The sequence below is a fragment of the Vulpes lagopus genome, chromosome 18, assembly GCF_018345385.1.
Source record: "Vulpes lagopus strain Blue_001 chromosome 18, ASM1834538v1, whole genome shotgun sequence".
Classification (NCBI taxonomy): domain Eukaryota; kingdom Metazoa; phylum Chordata; class Mammalia; order Carnivora; family Canidae; genus Vulpes; species Vulpes lagopus.
The window spans coordinates 38,299,892-38,316,508 of record NC_054841.1 but is presented as its reverse complement, the minus strand read 5'-3'; the positions used below and the strand labels follow the sequence as shown (position 1 = coordinate 38,316,508).

Genomic DNA, 16,617 nt, shown 5'->3' with positions numbered 1-16,617 from the left:
AAAAAATCTCTTCTCTGGGGTACTATCTTAGCATCAAATCAAGTTTTTCTTTTCTTTCTTTCTGTTTTAATAGGGAAGCATTTATTTTTTTTAAAGATTATTTATGTATTTATGTATGTATGTATGTATGTATGTATGTATTTATTTATTTATTTAGAGAGGTGCAGAGACACAGGCAGAGGGAGAAGCAGACCCCTTGCAGAGAGCCTGTTGTGGGACTCGATCCAGGATCTCCAGGATCACACCCTGGGCTGCAGGCGACGCTAAACTGCTGAGCCACCAAACTGCTGAGCCACCGGGGCTGCCCCAAATCGAGTTTTTCTCCCCTGTTTGTTTCTAGACACTTTTCCTTCTGTGACTTATCTTATCACTACGTACATAGTCCCGATCTTGATCAGCTCCAGAAAGGCTTCTAGAGCCTCCTAGAAACTGTTAAAAGGAATATAGTCCCTCTACTACTAACCCTAACATTGATATTTAAAAAGAGAGCCAGTTTTATCTTTTTTATAGAGTTTTTGACTCAAGTAATCAAATCTCATGATTTACGAAGATCCCCATGAACGCAATAATTGAAATTATTAGGGTTTCAGAAAAAAATGTAAGGTCCTAGTGTGTGTTCTTTAACACCTTTATGGTTAATTTTGTTGCTTTTGTGCCCATTGGCTAGAATCCTGGATATTTTGCAGTACCTCCCCCGAATTGAGGTATACACGGCAAAATATCCAGGAAAAAACATGATAGAATTCTAAAAACTCTAATTATTTCAATAGCTAAGTAGAAAGATTTACTTCAAATTAAAACTGTTGGCATTTGTCCAATAAAGTCTAAGTGAAAATTTTTCACAAAAATAATTCAAAATTCAGGGAATAAAAACTATGATTTAAATGGAAACTATACCTAATTTAAAATTAACATAAGTTAAAAAGTTAAAAGTACAGACAAACAGATGCAAAAATTCCATTAACTTGGCTTATCAGTTGGGAAGCAAACCAGTTTATCTGGGTTTGCCACAGACTCATCAAAACCATTCCAGACAGGTGTGTATTTGACTGATTTTGAAATCATCAGGGAACAACACAAGTGGCCTCCAGTCTCTTGCTCACCTTCCACGTCTTAAAAACTGCCCTATGTTTTCTAGAGTTTGCATCTTGCTGTTTTAGGGCAGTTAAGTCTCTGCATAGGCTAATGGACCTCTGCCAAAGACTATCTTGCTGCCATCTAGTGGTCAATTCGGAGACTACAGTGTAGTATGGACGGGGATGGGGAGGGGAGGAGAGGGAGAGGCGAGTGGAGAGGAGGGGGTTGGGGAGGGATGATGCAGTGGAGGGGAGGTATGATGCAGTGGAGAGGAGGGGAAGGGAGGGGGAGAGGAGAGGAGGGGAGAGGAAGGAGAGAGGACGAGGAGGGGGGAAGGGGAATGGGAGAGGAGGGGGAAAGGAAGGGGAGGGGAGCGGGGGAGAGGGAGGGAAGGGGGAATGGGAGGAGAGGGGAAAGGGAGGAGGAGAGGGGAGGGAGGAGGAGAGGGGAGGGAGGAGGAGGACGAGGAGGGGGTAGGGGGACAGGGAGGAGATGAGAGGTTGTTGGGGAGGGATGATAGAGTGGAGGGGAGGGGAAAGGAGGGGGGAGGAGGAAGAAGGGAGGGGGAAAGGGGAGAGGAGAGGAGGGGGGAAGGGGAGGGGAAGGGGGATGGGAGAGGAGGGGGCAGGGGAGGGGAGGAGGAAGAAGGAGGGGAGGAGAAGGGAGGAGGAGGGGAGGAGAAGGGAGGAGGAGGGGAGGGGAGGGGGAGTGGGTTGGGGAGGGATGTTGCAGTTCTCTGGATCCAAGCATGCAGAGGATGAATATTTTAAAGAGCAAGGAAAGGAACAGATCTATATGTTTTTCTGCATTGCGATTAATGTAAACAATTTCCCAGGACTGCCCAGTTGTCCACCCCAAAGGAATACAGGTTACACAGACAGGAACAAATACACTTGTCAAACAGTCCTACTGGCTTGAGGATAGAGAATAAGAGAGAATCAGAGTGAGCTGGTCCTCACTTCCAGGCTAGTCAAGAGCCTTTGTTTAAAGTGAGTATCACAGGAAGGAACTCCAAGGGGAAAATGTGACATCTACCAAATTTGACAACATTTCAAGGATCCGCTTGCTTCCGTTTATTCAGGTGCCCTTGGCAGAGGAAACAGAGTTACGCTTGGTTAAAAATTCTGTAGCTCAGAACTGCTGCTAAAGTAATTACAAAACCACAAGCTCACAAAGCAACGCAGCCGGAAAAGGGACCTCCTAAATTTGAGACCCTCTGATCCCTCCGCTTCCACAGTTGAGGAAGGGAACATTTAACCTTTCACCAGATTTAGCTAAATTTTGTAGCATTCCCTATGTTTTTAGCATTACCCAGCTAATTCCCACAGGCCAGTGAAGGGAGGATGGAAAACAATGCTTTGAGTTCAGAAGAAAGTAATGCTTTTTGAAGGGTCAAGGCCACTGAAAACCCTGAACATTTTAAGCGCTTGCGTATCTCATGGCAGGGCAAGTGGCTATAGATTTCACTGTTTTAAATCATAGGCTTTCAATGACCAGACTGTTTTCTGCTGCAATCCCTGATTTGTCTGACTGGGTTATCAGGAGTCTGAACTTTTGTTCCTGCTGGTCACAATGAGTAAGTTATTGGGAATTTTGGATAAGCTGTTGATGCCATCTGCATGCACTGGTTTGGGGCCTGGTGTGCCTCCACGGTGGAGCCAGCATCACTGCCACAAGTTACTTTGGGACAGGTGTAGGCCTACATGAGATAGCTATCAGGATTTGGATACAGGGCAGGCAACTGACTTCTTAATCTATCTCTCAAATCCAGGTTGGAATTTTTCATTTTCTCTTTCTCCCTCCCTTCCGTCCTCTTTTTAAATTTCTTTTAAACATTTATTGGTTTATATTGAAAACCCCCCTAGAGATGTTGGCCATAAAACAACAAGGATGACACTCAATAGTCTGATCCCATCAGATCAGAATTTTAAGTCATGTAGATAGGACATAAGAAGGGCATCTTCTGGCTCAGTTGGTGTAACATGCGATTCTTGATCTCCAGCTCATGAGTTTGAGCCCCACATTGGGGGTAGAGATTACTTAAAAAAAAACCATAAATAAATAAAACAATCTTTAAAAAAATATATGAGAGGGTGACAAAAATTGACCTGTGGCTTATCCAAAATGTGGAAGAGAATTATTCTGCACAGAAAATCTCCTTAAAGGGCATGATATTGCTACAATTTTGATTAAAACTCTTAAAACCCAGAACTTGTAGCACAAGGCCAACCTCATTAATATCTGACCTTTGCCCACTGTTGCTGTTATCTGCTTTATGTTTTTTCATGCCACAAAAACCAAGCTGCTCACAGTTCTGTAGCATCCCCTTAGCATTTCTGTGGTTTGGTATACATTATTCCCTCTTTTTGAAATATACCCTCTCCCCATCATTTGCCTATAAGAATGATATTTATTCTAAGACTCCTTAGATACTACCCTGCAGAGTTAACAACCCCTCTTCTTGTATTAAGTCTTTGCCTGTGTACACTGCCTGTGTTGTCATTTTATTATAATGGGATTGCTCATCACATGCTCCTCTTCACCATTTGAGGGTGAGTTCCTTGGGATTCTGGGCTTACTTGGCTGTGGACCCACTGTATCCAGGCTGCCATGATTTACTGAGGTATGGTGAACTGCACTGAACTCTCATGGAATCCAGAGCAGCCCTACAAACTGTGTCGCCAGAGCATTCAGGTTTTAAGTAGACACAGGGAGTCCCTCTCTTACCTTCCTTCCAGCTATGTAACCTCCTGCAGCTCCAAAGCTTTTGGTGAATGTGCCCATAAGCACATCGACATCTCGAGGGTCCAGTCCAAAGAATTCTACAACACCTCGGCCAGTTGGGCCCACGGACCCAATACTGTGAGCTTCATCTATGTAGAGGTAAGCCTTGTATTTCTTCTTTAGAGCCACGATCTGGGGCAGATGCAAGATGGAACCTTCCATGCTAGGGCATAAGGAGAAATGCTTGTCATTTGTGTATACTTTCCTGGGAAGCTCTGTAATGGTCTCCCTTCCAATGCGTCTCAGACATCCTGCCCTGACACCAGTCAGCGGTGACAGGGACATGCAATTCCTTTCTTCTTACAGCATATTTTATTTGGCTCAGACAACCCTCTCAATCTTGTAAGGTTAATTTGACAATATTTTCCTTGAAAAAAATAATTTATGTTCAACAGATTTCAGTGCTTTGAGTTGTTATAGCTAATTACTACGTAAACAATTAGCTCACTGCACTGTTGATCAGTTTATTCATAAAGGCAGCTAGTGTAACTAGACTGACCTTTTTTGGATTCTAGGTATTTTGCTCATTTTAATTGAATTACTTTACAGTAATCTATCTTTTCAAGCTTGCTGCTGTCTATTTGACCAGTTCTATCTGACCTAAATTCAGTGCTTGGATTGCCAAAGATCAAAGGAAAGAACTAAAAATACATTACAGAACTTTGCTTAAGACACACAGTATTAATGAAAGCACAATAGAAAGTTCTTAGGCTGTCTTGTTCAGTGCTCATTGAAAGTCAAGGGTATCTGGTAGTGACCCTTTTTTTCTGTTCCTTTAGGGAAATCTTCTCATTTTTGAGTGAGCATCAGAATCCCCTGCATGGTTTGTTAAAACACAGATTACTGCTCCCCCCTCACCTCCTTGCCCCCAAGTTTCTGATTTAGCAGGTCTGAGATGGGCTGACAGTCTGTATTTCTACCAAGCTCCCACTTCTGGTTAGGGACAGCACTTTGATAACCACTGCCGAAGATGAACCTTTTTGTTTTAGCCCTAAGTGTTTAATTTTTCATGGTATTGTAAGCTGCAAAAACCTCTTCAGGTCCTTCAGAAAAGGGAAAAATGTGAAGTAAAGAAATAAGTAAAATTCACATTTACATGGCACCTCTGGAACTCAGTGGATGGAAAAGAAGTTTTGGCTTTAATCAGTTCTCAGAACACTTTGTGGGCTGGGTCTACACCACACACAGTTTTGACTGCCCTGACAGTTGAGTTCTATGAAAACACACAGACTCTCACCCTCACCACACAAAGGAGCTTGTCAAACAACTCAAGCAACCCTTCAATTGAGTTCAAGAAGTAATCAATTGATGCAAACAGAAAGTTGAGCTTCTCCCTTCTTCCTATTTAGTTTATTTATTAAGTTTAATGTATTACAAAAATAAACTTAAATGTTAGGTTGATTTAGTCAAAACAGTCCGGCTGGTTGTTCAGTTATCCAGGCCCAGGGGTATTGGTTTGGAGGGAGTAGGATGACCATCAAGTGTAGCATTTGTGCTTTTGGCTTCTTTAAAGGACTTTATTCTTTAGAGCAGTCTTAAGGTCACAGCAAAGCTAAGCAGAAGTTACAGATTTCCCGTATACTCTGTCCCACATAGGTATAATCTACCCCATTATCAACATCCTCTACCAGAGCAGTCCATTTGTTACAAATGAACCTACACAGACACATCATTGTCACCCAAAGTCTACAGTTAACCTGAGTGTTGCCTTTTGGTGTTGTGCATTCACTAAGTTTGGACAAATGTATGATAACCTGTATCCATGATTATGGTATCTTACAGACGTTTTTTACTGCCATGCCTTTTCATGGCTTGAGAGTTCATTTCTTTTTAGTGCTAAATAGCATTCCATTGCCTGGCTGGACCACAGTTTACTTATTCATTCACTGACTGAAGGACATTTTGGTTGCTTCCAAGTTTTGGCAATTAGGAATAGAGATACTATAAACATCCATGTGCAGGATTTTGTGTGGACATAAGTTTTCAACTCCTTTGGGTAAATACTGAGGAGCATGATTGCTGGATTGTATGATAAGAGTATGTTTGTTTAGTTTTGTAGGAAACTGCCAAACTGTCTTCCAAAGTGGCTCCACTATTTTGCATTCCCACCAACAATGTATGAGCCTTTGTGTTGCTGTGCATTCTCGCCAGCATGTACTGTTGCCAGTCTTCCAGATGCTAGCCTCCTAACAGGTGTGTAGCGGTATCCTATTGCTTTAATTTACATTTTTCGGATGACATATGATGTGGAGCATCTTTTCTTACGTGTATTTCCATTTATATGTATTCTTTGGTGGAGTACCTGCTAAGGTCTTTTCGATCAGGTTATTTGCCTTCTTACTGTTGAGTTTTAAGAGTTCTTTGTATATTTTAGATAACAGTCCTTTATCAGATGTATCTTTTGCAAATGTTTTCTCCCAGTCTGTGGCTTGTCTTCTCATTCTCTTGGCATGGCCTTCCACAGAGCACAAGTTGTTAATTTTAATGAAGTCCAGCTTATTGCATTTGTGTTTTTCACAAGGTCATTCTGAATGGCTGTTTTCAGATTTTAATGAAATGAAAACCAAATACAGTCATCTTCTCTTATATAAGTTTGTGAATAAATTCCAGTAACTTCTTTGATTAACTGCCTGTTAACATGGTTTTCACTGAGAAGGCACAACCATCTCACTAAGCTTAGACTGTAGCCACACCACTTACCAGCTGAGGACTTGGGCATCTCACATGATGTTCTCTGCTTCAGTTTTCTCTTATGTCAAGTAAGCATGATGATGGAACCCTCTTTATAAGATCTTTCTAAGGAAGCCTAGAAATAAAGTTTGTAAAGTGTCTTGGCACATAATGAGCACTCATTGGGTTGTTCTTTTTCTTAGGAGGAGCTTTGGAAGAAATGTTTGCAATGAGGCCTGACTTGAGAAATTGTGAGCCCTACACAATGCTCTGTGTTGAGTCTTCTAGGAAAGAGGCATATGGGTGTCATACATAATAAATGGCTATATTCCCTCAACATTCTAGGATCTACTTCTCATCTTTAACATGTTATAAGTTGGTAACACAAGTATGCTAAAAACTTGACATGTCACAAATAGCCATTCTTTGTTCTGGAACTGAATTTGGCAGGAGCCAGAGTTAATGCTGAACAGTTTGCAGACACTCAAGGCAGTTAATTAGCCATCCTTCGCTGGGGCTGGTCTAGCTGATGTTAGGAGTCTGCCCACCTGGTTTATATTTCTTTCTCCAAGATTAATGACTCTACAGTACTGCTGATTTCTGGAGTTACTGCAGGGCACACATGAGTCCTAGAGAGAACTCAGCTTTTATAAAGAGTTATATTCACTCACACTAAGTTTTCAATTTCTCAATGTGACCAAATTTGAATTGAACCTTTTCCTAAGGAGGATAATGAGATTTGTGCATGCAAGAAAAGGTTATCTATGTTGTTCCTGTAAATCGCTGTCAGAAAATACAGTGCCAAAAATGAAAAAGAAAACAAGGACGGTGTTTTATTTTTTCTTCTTGAATGGCAAGTTGTGCTTTCCTTTGACTTCAATTAAAGAAAAACAACTAAAATATAACTATAGGTAGAGATAATTCCACCACCTAATTTGAAGCTCTGTGCAAGGACTTGAATTAGTATTAAACCAACAAGCTGGTGAACAATTTCTTTATATCTTTTCTGTTACATAATGTATTAGCTAAGTGACAAGACTCTTTTGAAATTTCCTTTTCATCACCTTCTCCTCCACATATAAAGCATATTATCCATTGGCAGGATTGGGAATTAAACTACTGGTATGTCAACTTACATCGTGGAAAAATCTCCTTGGTGGGCCCCAAGTACAATCCAACAAAGGAAAGAGGGTGAAAAGAGCTAAGACTAATTAAAAATAAAGTACTTTCTTTTCCTTTTTTCTTTGTTTAAACTATAGGTTAAAGTTCTCAACCCTTAAACTTACACTATTTTGTGAAGGAGAATGGCTTATACTCTTAGAGAGAATGGCATTCTGAGACTTAAACATTTGTTTACATATGTATTTTTGGAAGGGCTGTTCCCCATACCTTTTATTTTGAAAGTTATGGGCTCCAGTTAGGCTACTTTATATCCTAGGTTATCTGGGATCCCCTGCCCTTCTCTAGTACATTTTTTGAATAATTTTGAGATTTCTCAACCACAATGAGTCAACTAACTAGACTTCTCAGAGATACAAAACTAGAAAAGTATGACTTTAAAATAATACTTAAGAGAGAAGATGACAACACTAAAATAATACTATTGTACTTTTAAGCCCCAAATCATGAACTCACAGATTTTAGATTTTAAGTTTCAATCTCCCTATTTTTAGGTAGGTAAATGATGAAGGCCACATGGATGACTTTACATTTTCTATGTTTACATCATCAGATGGGGACACATGAGTGGATTCTTCTGTTGATACTGCGCCTCTGTCCCAGCAGGGCTACCTGGTTTGAATCCTGGCTCTATTTCCTCTCAGTTATCTGCCCTAGCTCAAGTGTCTTCATCTTCACAGTAACCTCAAAGGTACCAGAGAGGCTTACTCAAGGTCATACATGTGCAGTGACGAGTAGACACATAGTAAATGTGAGTTGATACCCATCCTCCAGCTGGGTAAAGAGCAAACAGCTTCACTAATGTAGAGAGCTTACTGTTTTCCATGCAGCAACTTCTTCAATTAAAAGTAATTTAATGATGAAGACAGCTGCTCTTGGTTGTGGGCTTACTATGGGCTGGGCTTCTGCCAAGAATGAGATTCAATGATCCTACTTAATACTTACAAAAGAACCCTACGAAGGGCACCCAACTATAGGTAACAACACTAGGATTTGAACCCAGGTCCCAGGCCTCCTTCCAGATCCTGGGTCCTCCATGTCCTCCTTTATATAAATAATGAGACTTAGATGGTTTATGGATGGTGACATTATTATTGTTACTATAATTATCATTATCATAACTGCTTTTGTGGAGTTTAAGGATTTCTTAGACTTAGTATCTGGCTTCTTCTTTTTTTTTTTTTTACCTTGATACCTGCCTGAAACTGTCTGATTTGGCTGACTGCTTTTTTTAGGAATTATGAAAAAATTGACTTATGTGAGGCATTTGTTGTGGGGAGACTTTGCCCGTGGTGGCAAACAACAGCAATAGATAAAAACAAATCTGGGAGTGAAAAAACAAAGGAGGCTTTGATTGATGTCAACAAGGTATGTGTCCATAACACATTGCTAAAAAGTAGAAGTGCATTTGTGAACTGTTGATTTCACATTCCTAACCCTGGCTCTTTGGTAAATCTTGTGGGAAATAATTTCATTTTTTGGTGATAGCGGCAAGTGAGATCATCCACTATGGTCCAGAACTCCAGTCTAGGTTATCTTTATTTTACAGATGAGGAAAATGAGGCCCCAGGAAGTACCAAAGCCTGTCTAAGAAACGCCCTGCTTCCTAGCTTCAAATGAGTCCTTTTTGGTCATAATTTCATTTAAAGACAAGATTCTGTGCATATGAGGTAAAAGAAAGCTCTCTGTGAGGAAGTCCATGAGGAGTGGAGGTTTCGTTGTATAAATAAATGTCAAGCTGATTGAACCACTGTGGCAGATTGCCTCCAAAGATGGCTGCCTTCAAGTCTTCCCATCGCTCTAAACACAAGCCAACCCTCCCATCAGGAGGTGGGCTCTATCCCCCTTCTCCTTGAGTCTGGGTTGGCTGGCCTTTTGCCGTCCTTTGACCCATCGTGCTTGCAGAAGTGATACCATACTGGTTCTGGGCCTAGCCCTGAAAAGACTGACAGTCTTTTCCTGTTTTCACTCTCTCAGAAGATAGCACCATGTTGTAAGGAAGTTCTGGCTTGATTGCTGAGTGAGAAGAGCCTATAGACAAAGCACCCCAGAGAAGAGAATGGAACAAGGTACTTCTGTCAACAGCTAGAACTCAGTGAGGTCATTTTGGACGTTCCAGATCCCAGCTTGACTTCCATCTGAAGGCAACCTCTTAAATGACCACAGCCAACACCATGAGGAGCAGAAGAACTGCCCAGTTGATCCAGGGAACCCACAGTGGTATGGGAAATAATAGCTCATTGCTGTGTAAGCCGTCATGCTCTGGGTGGTTTGTTACATGGTACCAGAGAAGGCACCATTGCTCGTGAAGCCCTAGTGCTGGTTTGGTGCCTTGGCTTGGAGCCAGAAGTCCACACCTGGCTGTCCTGTCCTCCTGAGCTTGTGGTAGGACATAGGCCCCAGCATTAATGAGCCCTGCTGCTGGAGTGGTTTCTCTGTGTAACTGATGGGAATAGTTGACAGTAAAATGCTGGTGGTCTACTTAACTTCAGCTATGATCAAAGTACTTAAAACACGACTTTCCTTTAGTGGAGCCAAGTTTTGTTTATTTGAAGTTGGATTCTGTCAACTCTGGTTCACCCAATCTGCTGTCCCTCAGCTGATCCCTGCTCCTGCGAGTCCAGGCATGAATGACAGGTGTTTAGATAAGGGCTCCCCTCCCAGGCTGGCAGCTGGCACAGATCACACAGGGAGAAAGACCTGTGCTTGAGGTTATGACAGCCCAGAGTCCATATGCGATCATTTCCTGAAAGTAGCAAGTTCAAGGCCAGCGAATAATTAATGAAACTGAATTATTAATTGAAATATTCCACATCAGGGTCTTTCAACCTCAGCACTGTTGACATTTTGAGCAGGCTGATTCTCTGTTGTAGGGGCCTGTCCTGTGCATTGTAGAATGTTTAACAGCATCACTGGCTTCTGCCCACTAGATGCCAGTAGTACTCTATGGCAGCTGTGACAACTGAAAATTGTCCAAAGTGTCCAGGATAGGGGAGGGTTGAGGGGAAGGAATCACCTTGGTTGAGAACACTGCTCTAGGGTGATCCCAAAGACTTCATAAATAGGACACTGTCTGGGGGCTGACCTGAGGAGATACTGATAAGTGATGCATAAAGTGGGCTACTCGAAATGCCAGCTCTGCAACTCTACGGAAGAACTGGAAACACCCAGAACAGTGGGCACTGGGGAAAAGGCTGAGGGAAAAAACAAGATGGTACCTGGCTTATTATTAATAATAAATAATAATAATATTATTATTTTAAATTTAGGAGGAAGCACTTATTTTTCCCAAAAGGGATGGAGACTTTTCTTCTGTTATCCATTCATGGAACATAAATGATGTGCACTCTGGCTAAATCAAAAGCTCCCTCTGATCTAAGTCTCCTTTGTAAGCACACCTTTCCTTGTGGGGAAGTTAAGCTTTCATTCCCTTACATTCAATATTGTTCACTTTTCTATAATTATAAGAAACATCTCCCTTAATTCTCTGAACATTAGGATTGTTTGAGAACTAATTTAAGGAGGCAGCCCTCTGAGGTAATGTTTCCTTGACTCAAGGACTAGGGCATTGGACAGAACGGCTTAGAGGCAATTTCCATTTCAGCAATGATAATCAATTCAGACAGAGAATGAAGCCCATTCCATCACAATATGCCTTGTAAAAACTCTCAGTGACTTGGTGGGTGTTTTGTCTGCTTGGCTTCAAAGCAGTGGGAAACTGACCATACCTTCAGATGCCAAGTTCAGCTGCTCCTACTTCTGGATCAAGAATTGCCTTTGAGGTTAGCCTTAACCTTGTGGAAAACGTGCAGGCTTTTTGTATTCTAATGCAAACAATTGGCCAAGTTCAGCAAGCAACTGGAGTTTAGGTGCACTGTCCAGTTAGAATCATCTGGGAACCTATCAGCAATGCCATAAAGGCAAGAAGCATTCTTTTTTTTTTTTTTTTCCGAGAAAGAGCATGTGAGCCAGGGGCTGGGGAGGGCAGAGAGAGAGGGAGAGAAGCGAATCTTAAGCTCAGGCTTGATATCATAACCCTGAGATCATGACCTGAGTGGAACTCGAGAGTGATGCTTAATCAACTGAGCCACCCAGCCAACCCAGGCAAAAAGCATTCTGATATTGAATAATCCAGCCCCCATAGGTCTTCAAAACTGTGAGGCAGCCAAAAGTAGCAGAAAGAATCAATGCAAGTCAGCAATGCCTTGTGATGACCATTCTGAGGACATCTGCTTTCACAAGCATCCAGCCTCTGAGGTGTTCTTCCATATGTTCAGACATTGAAAAGACAGGTGACCCAAGGCCTGACAGCTATACATTGGTAGCTCTGGCTCAGGTCTCTTCATAATACGTTATATCCAACTCATTTTTCCATTGAGCGAGGAGAGGTCAGACTTTCCTCATTTATCAGCTTGCTGTGGGACCTAGTGTGTTAAAATGTCCCTGGTTATTTCCATACCTGTAGATGCCCTCCACTAGGATGAGAATCTTCTTCCAAGCTCTGCGGACTCGAGGCTGGCCGTAGATTACAGCATCTCTCAGGAGCTTCTCTAGGCTTTGCATGTCTTTAAATAATAGCAAAAAAGAAACTGAGTCATGAGAAGGTTTTCCTTTTCCTCTCCCATTTTCTTTTTTGAAAGGGCATCAGATTTCATAGGCTCAGTCTCAGACCTGAACTTTTTCAGAGAGAAAGATCAGAATCAGAGAACACCTGGGGGGAGAGAGGCTTATATTTTAGTACAATTTAATTCTGACAAAATGACTAATCAGGTTTGTATAGCACCCAGAATAAACCGTCACTGGAGGTGCATGGTTTCATAGGCCCTTAAAAGGCTCTGTTCTCCTGCTTCAGCAGAGATCGAAACATGGGATAAAATGCATCCCATGGGCTTTGTTACCAGGTTAAAATTAACTCAGAGAGGTATCATTAACTAAGGCTCACCAATTGTTTCAGCACAGGCATGTTAGAGTTTAGTTGAGTTTGTACACTCTGAGACCTGACCTTCCATATAGTCCAACTTCAGAGGCTTCAAAACTTTAAGTAAGGGGAACAATTGGCATTCCTTGGCAAATTATTTGGAAGCATCTGGACACACTAGTAAGTGCTCACAATTACTGAGCCTTATCTGCATTCTGGGCATCCTTCTAAGCATACCTTTTGTAAGAACTCTTCTAATCCTTACCATGACCCTGAAGAGGAGGCACCTTCATTTTATATTTCAGGAAACTGGGGCACAGGAAGGTCTGGTAAATCTCCTGAGGTCTATGATCACAACCAGTAGAGGCAGGATTTGAACCTATGCAGTCTTGTACCATGACCCACATTCAGAACCACTATCTTCAACTGCCTTAAGTGAGAGCTGTTGTCCCTTCTTCCCAAGCTCCATGGTCATGTAGAACAAGGAAGGATGGATGTCTGCTAGATTGTTCTTGTTAACTTGTGATGCCAAATATAATTAATAGTGACTTTTCATTTATATGCAATCACATATAGATAACTGGGCTTTGGTTGAGAGACCACTGGGAAAGACTGGTCTACATTCCAGCTCTGTGTGTGTGTGTGTGTGTGTGTGTGTGTGTGTGTGTGTGTATGTTTAACCTGCAAAGCCTAGAGAGAGAGAAATGGCAGAGGCTCATGTGCATGTTTTTTAGACTCATTATATTTCTACTCTATTTCTTTGTACTTCCTGAGCTGTCCTTTTTTGAGAATCTGACACTGAAGTACTTTAGATCTAGAATCTGATTTTAATTTGAAAAGATGGAGATGCTACTGAACAGCTGACCTGTTACATAATGTTCTCCAGGCATTAAAGACGCCATTAAAACTGCTCACAGGGGAAACCTAGCAGAGATAAATGTAAAACAGTACAATCAATATTGGTTTGGGCCAATAGGCCAAAGAACAGGTGTGCCAAAGAAACAGCTATTCGTTGGGTTATCACTGGTATAGGCTCAAGTTAGCTGAGATTCTTGGTTTCAGTGGAGAGCCCTGAAACTTTACCTTTTAGTTCCCAGTCTGCGGTTGGATCTATTTTAAGGGTTTCTTTATAGTGCTAGTTCTCGTGGACGATACTAGTGCCAAATCAGTATGTTTTCATTGAATTGGTTGCCTTCCCATGGAAAAAGGAAGGAGAATAACACTTTGGATATCAATAGAAATTATTAGAAAGGATAACTGCTTCATGTCTACGATAATATTTCTTTAATTACCCGTGTTTGGTTTTAAAGACAGGCATACATCTTCGATCTTCACAGATGTAGTGAGTTTTAGTGACATGACATTATTACCCACTAGATGGCAGCCAAGGAAACAAAAAACCCAGCTTTCTTATTTTGGGAATCTCCAGTATAATAAACCTTCGCCTGTATGGACATTTTGCTTTAGGCTGGGTTCCTAAGATGTTGAAGGAACCTCTGTGATTAAGGGAAACAGCTCCTTTTTCTATAATCTACTGCAGACCTGTTAGTCTTTGAGTCGAATGAAGAGATGTTGAATCTAAGTATTCCTGTTTAAAAAGTGTTTTTCCTTCTGGGAACTGGAATTTATAAGTTCTTTATACAGAAATGACACATGATGAGTGTGGTCCCAATGCCATAGTAATAAAAACAAATCCAAGTGAACGAAACTAGGAGTCATTTCAAAATAAATATTCTAAGACTTTGAAAAATCTGATATGCAGAGATAATTCTATTGTTTATACAATCAAATAGGTCACATACATATTATAGGCTTAAAGTGCCTGGGATTAGGCTTAAAATGAACACCACTAAGGAAAATAGAAGATTCCCCCCATTCTTTTTATAACAAGCAAGACAGAAGGATAGAGGACAAGCCTTTAAATGGCCCCACGATGTATCTCATGCATTTTGCAGATAGAAGTGAGAGGAATCTCGGTTCCTTCTATGGCAGGGAACCCATCCTGTTCCACTTGAATAGAGTTCCATGGGCATAGGGTTTGGTGAAACGTTACAAAAACCCTGGTGTCCACACACTGGGATTCTTGAGCAGAGGGAAAATCAATCAGTCTTTATTTCCCACCTTATTTCCAGTGAACAGGAACTCACTGACCCCTTAGAAACACAGAAGCTAGGCAGAGAAAGGGATGACTTCACTCATGTGGATTTCTGGACCCACATTAATGTCTGGAAGCTTCTCTTTGTTTCTTAATGTCTTGCTCTATAATGCTACAGTGTATAGGTAACAGACCTGTAGGATTCAGGGGTTTGTGGTTTATGTTCTGCAGGACTTGTAGGAGTCTGCTGTTTCAACAAGCCACATGCTAACATCTGCAAGGGATTTTTAAATAATGCTGCTTATTAAAGAACTTATATTTGCATTCTGTTAATCCTCATGACACCTCTAAGAAGTAGGAAAGAAGGATTAGGTTTTTATTTTTTTCTGATGAAAGGTTTGTAAAACCAACCACCCAAAACCAAATGCAAACAAACCAGTTTCTTGTTTCTTCTTTAAAGAAAATTCTGAGATATGGAAATTCACATAAAAGAATAAGTTTGATGCCATCAAGGTGCACATACACAGCACTATTGTACAATATCATTCTAAACTTACTACATACTATGGACTTGTAATTTTGTCACAAGTTTGGTATCAGCAATGCCTTAGACATGATTCACCACCATCAGGCTGACTAAGGTGATTTCCTTTGGTTTGTGAAGGGCTGAGAAGAGTGAGCTGGCATCATGAGTGATGAACATTTAGCTATTAAAAATGAAAGCATGGAGGCCACATTCTGGTGATCCATGCAAAGCAAGTCCTGGTCTGTCACAGGAATGGCTAATCAGATTACTGAATTGCTAAATACCTGAAATGATCCAACGAGGTGCCAAAAACTACAATCAGGCTTAGGTGACAAATACACTTTGAGAGCCTACTTCTGAGCCTGTCCTTAAATTCAAAGCCCTGATAATATCAGCAAGCCTCTGGGATCTGGGCAAACTGCAGATAATGTACTGTGAAGAGCAGGTGCAAGGAAACATGGAAGCCATAATCTTCAGAAAGGAGGTTGGGTGTAGTTCAAAGAGTGTCTTCCTGAAGATATGAAGTTGATATTTCTCTTCTTTCTGGCTCTCCAATATAGTAATAATTTTCTTTTGCAACACCTTTCTTCTTCATCTTCTCTTGTGCAATTGACATTTTGTTGAGACATGAGTGCTTCCCTTATTGCCCATCCCTCAATGGCTTCCCCCTCCTCTGGATCCAAGGCCAGTCATGGTGGTTATGATGAATATCAGCCTCTACTTTCCATATGGTGCTCAATGTGGTTGATGGTTCATACTCGTCCTTCAAAGCTCCACAAAAACCACCTCCAGGTGCATTTAGATATACCCTCTGCTTCCGTATTCCATGGACTGCGCACCAAAAATATTTTCCTGCATGCACATGATAGGCATCCATCAGATATCTCTTAAATGAAAAGATGGTTGCATAATGAAGGAATGCTACTTGTTACTCTAAGTCCTTGCTCCCCATCAGTTCCCCCATTCTTCTTGTTGCTTTGGAGACACTCAATTTCATCCTTCCATATTGAGTCAAAATGTGAAATATTAAGCAATATTACTTAAGTAACTGTGAACAATGATAAATAAATTATTCTAACTTTTAAGATGGTGATGGGAGGATATGCACCTCTTTAGACTTTAAGAGAAAGCATGATCATAATGGCTAACTTTGGTAAGCAAAGAAAATGTTTTTCTCAAAGTCACATTTATGGAGTCTCTTCCCCATGAGATCAATGAGGGAATCCCTAATGCATTGAAAATTTGGTACATTAAGTTTTACAGTTTGGGTAAATATTTTGGTTCAGATTTTCTTGATAGCTCTGTCAATATGCAGGCAGGTGTTGAATGGCCTTTAGGCAGGTTTGAGAGAAGCAGGGTGATCTCCTT

General features: G+C 41.1%; 1 protein-coding gene across 1 annotated transcript in view; it reads right to left on the bottom strand.

Moving 5' to 3' along the window:
- SPTLC3 (serine palmitoyltransferase long chain base subunit 3) overlaps window positions 1–16,617 on the bottom strand; it is a 148,572-nt gene that overhangs the window by 44,778 nt on the left and 87,177 nt on the right. Inside the window, exons 7-8 of the mRNA XM_041733174.1 lie at window positions 12,170–12,275; window positions 3,805–4,024 (exon numbers count right to left, since the gene is read on the bottom strand). Coding sequence (XP_041589108.1) covers window positions 3,805–4,024; window positions 12,170–12,275 — 326 coding nt within the window. The remainder of the gene's footprint in view (window positions 1–3,804; window positions 4,025–12,169; window positions 12,276–16,617) is intronic.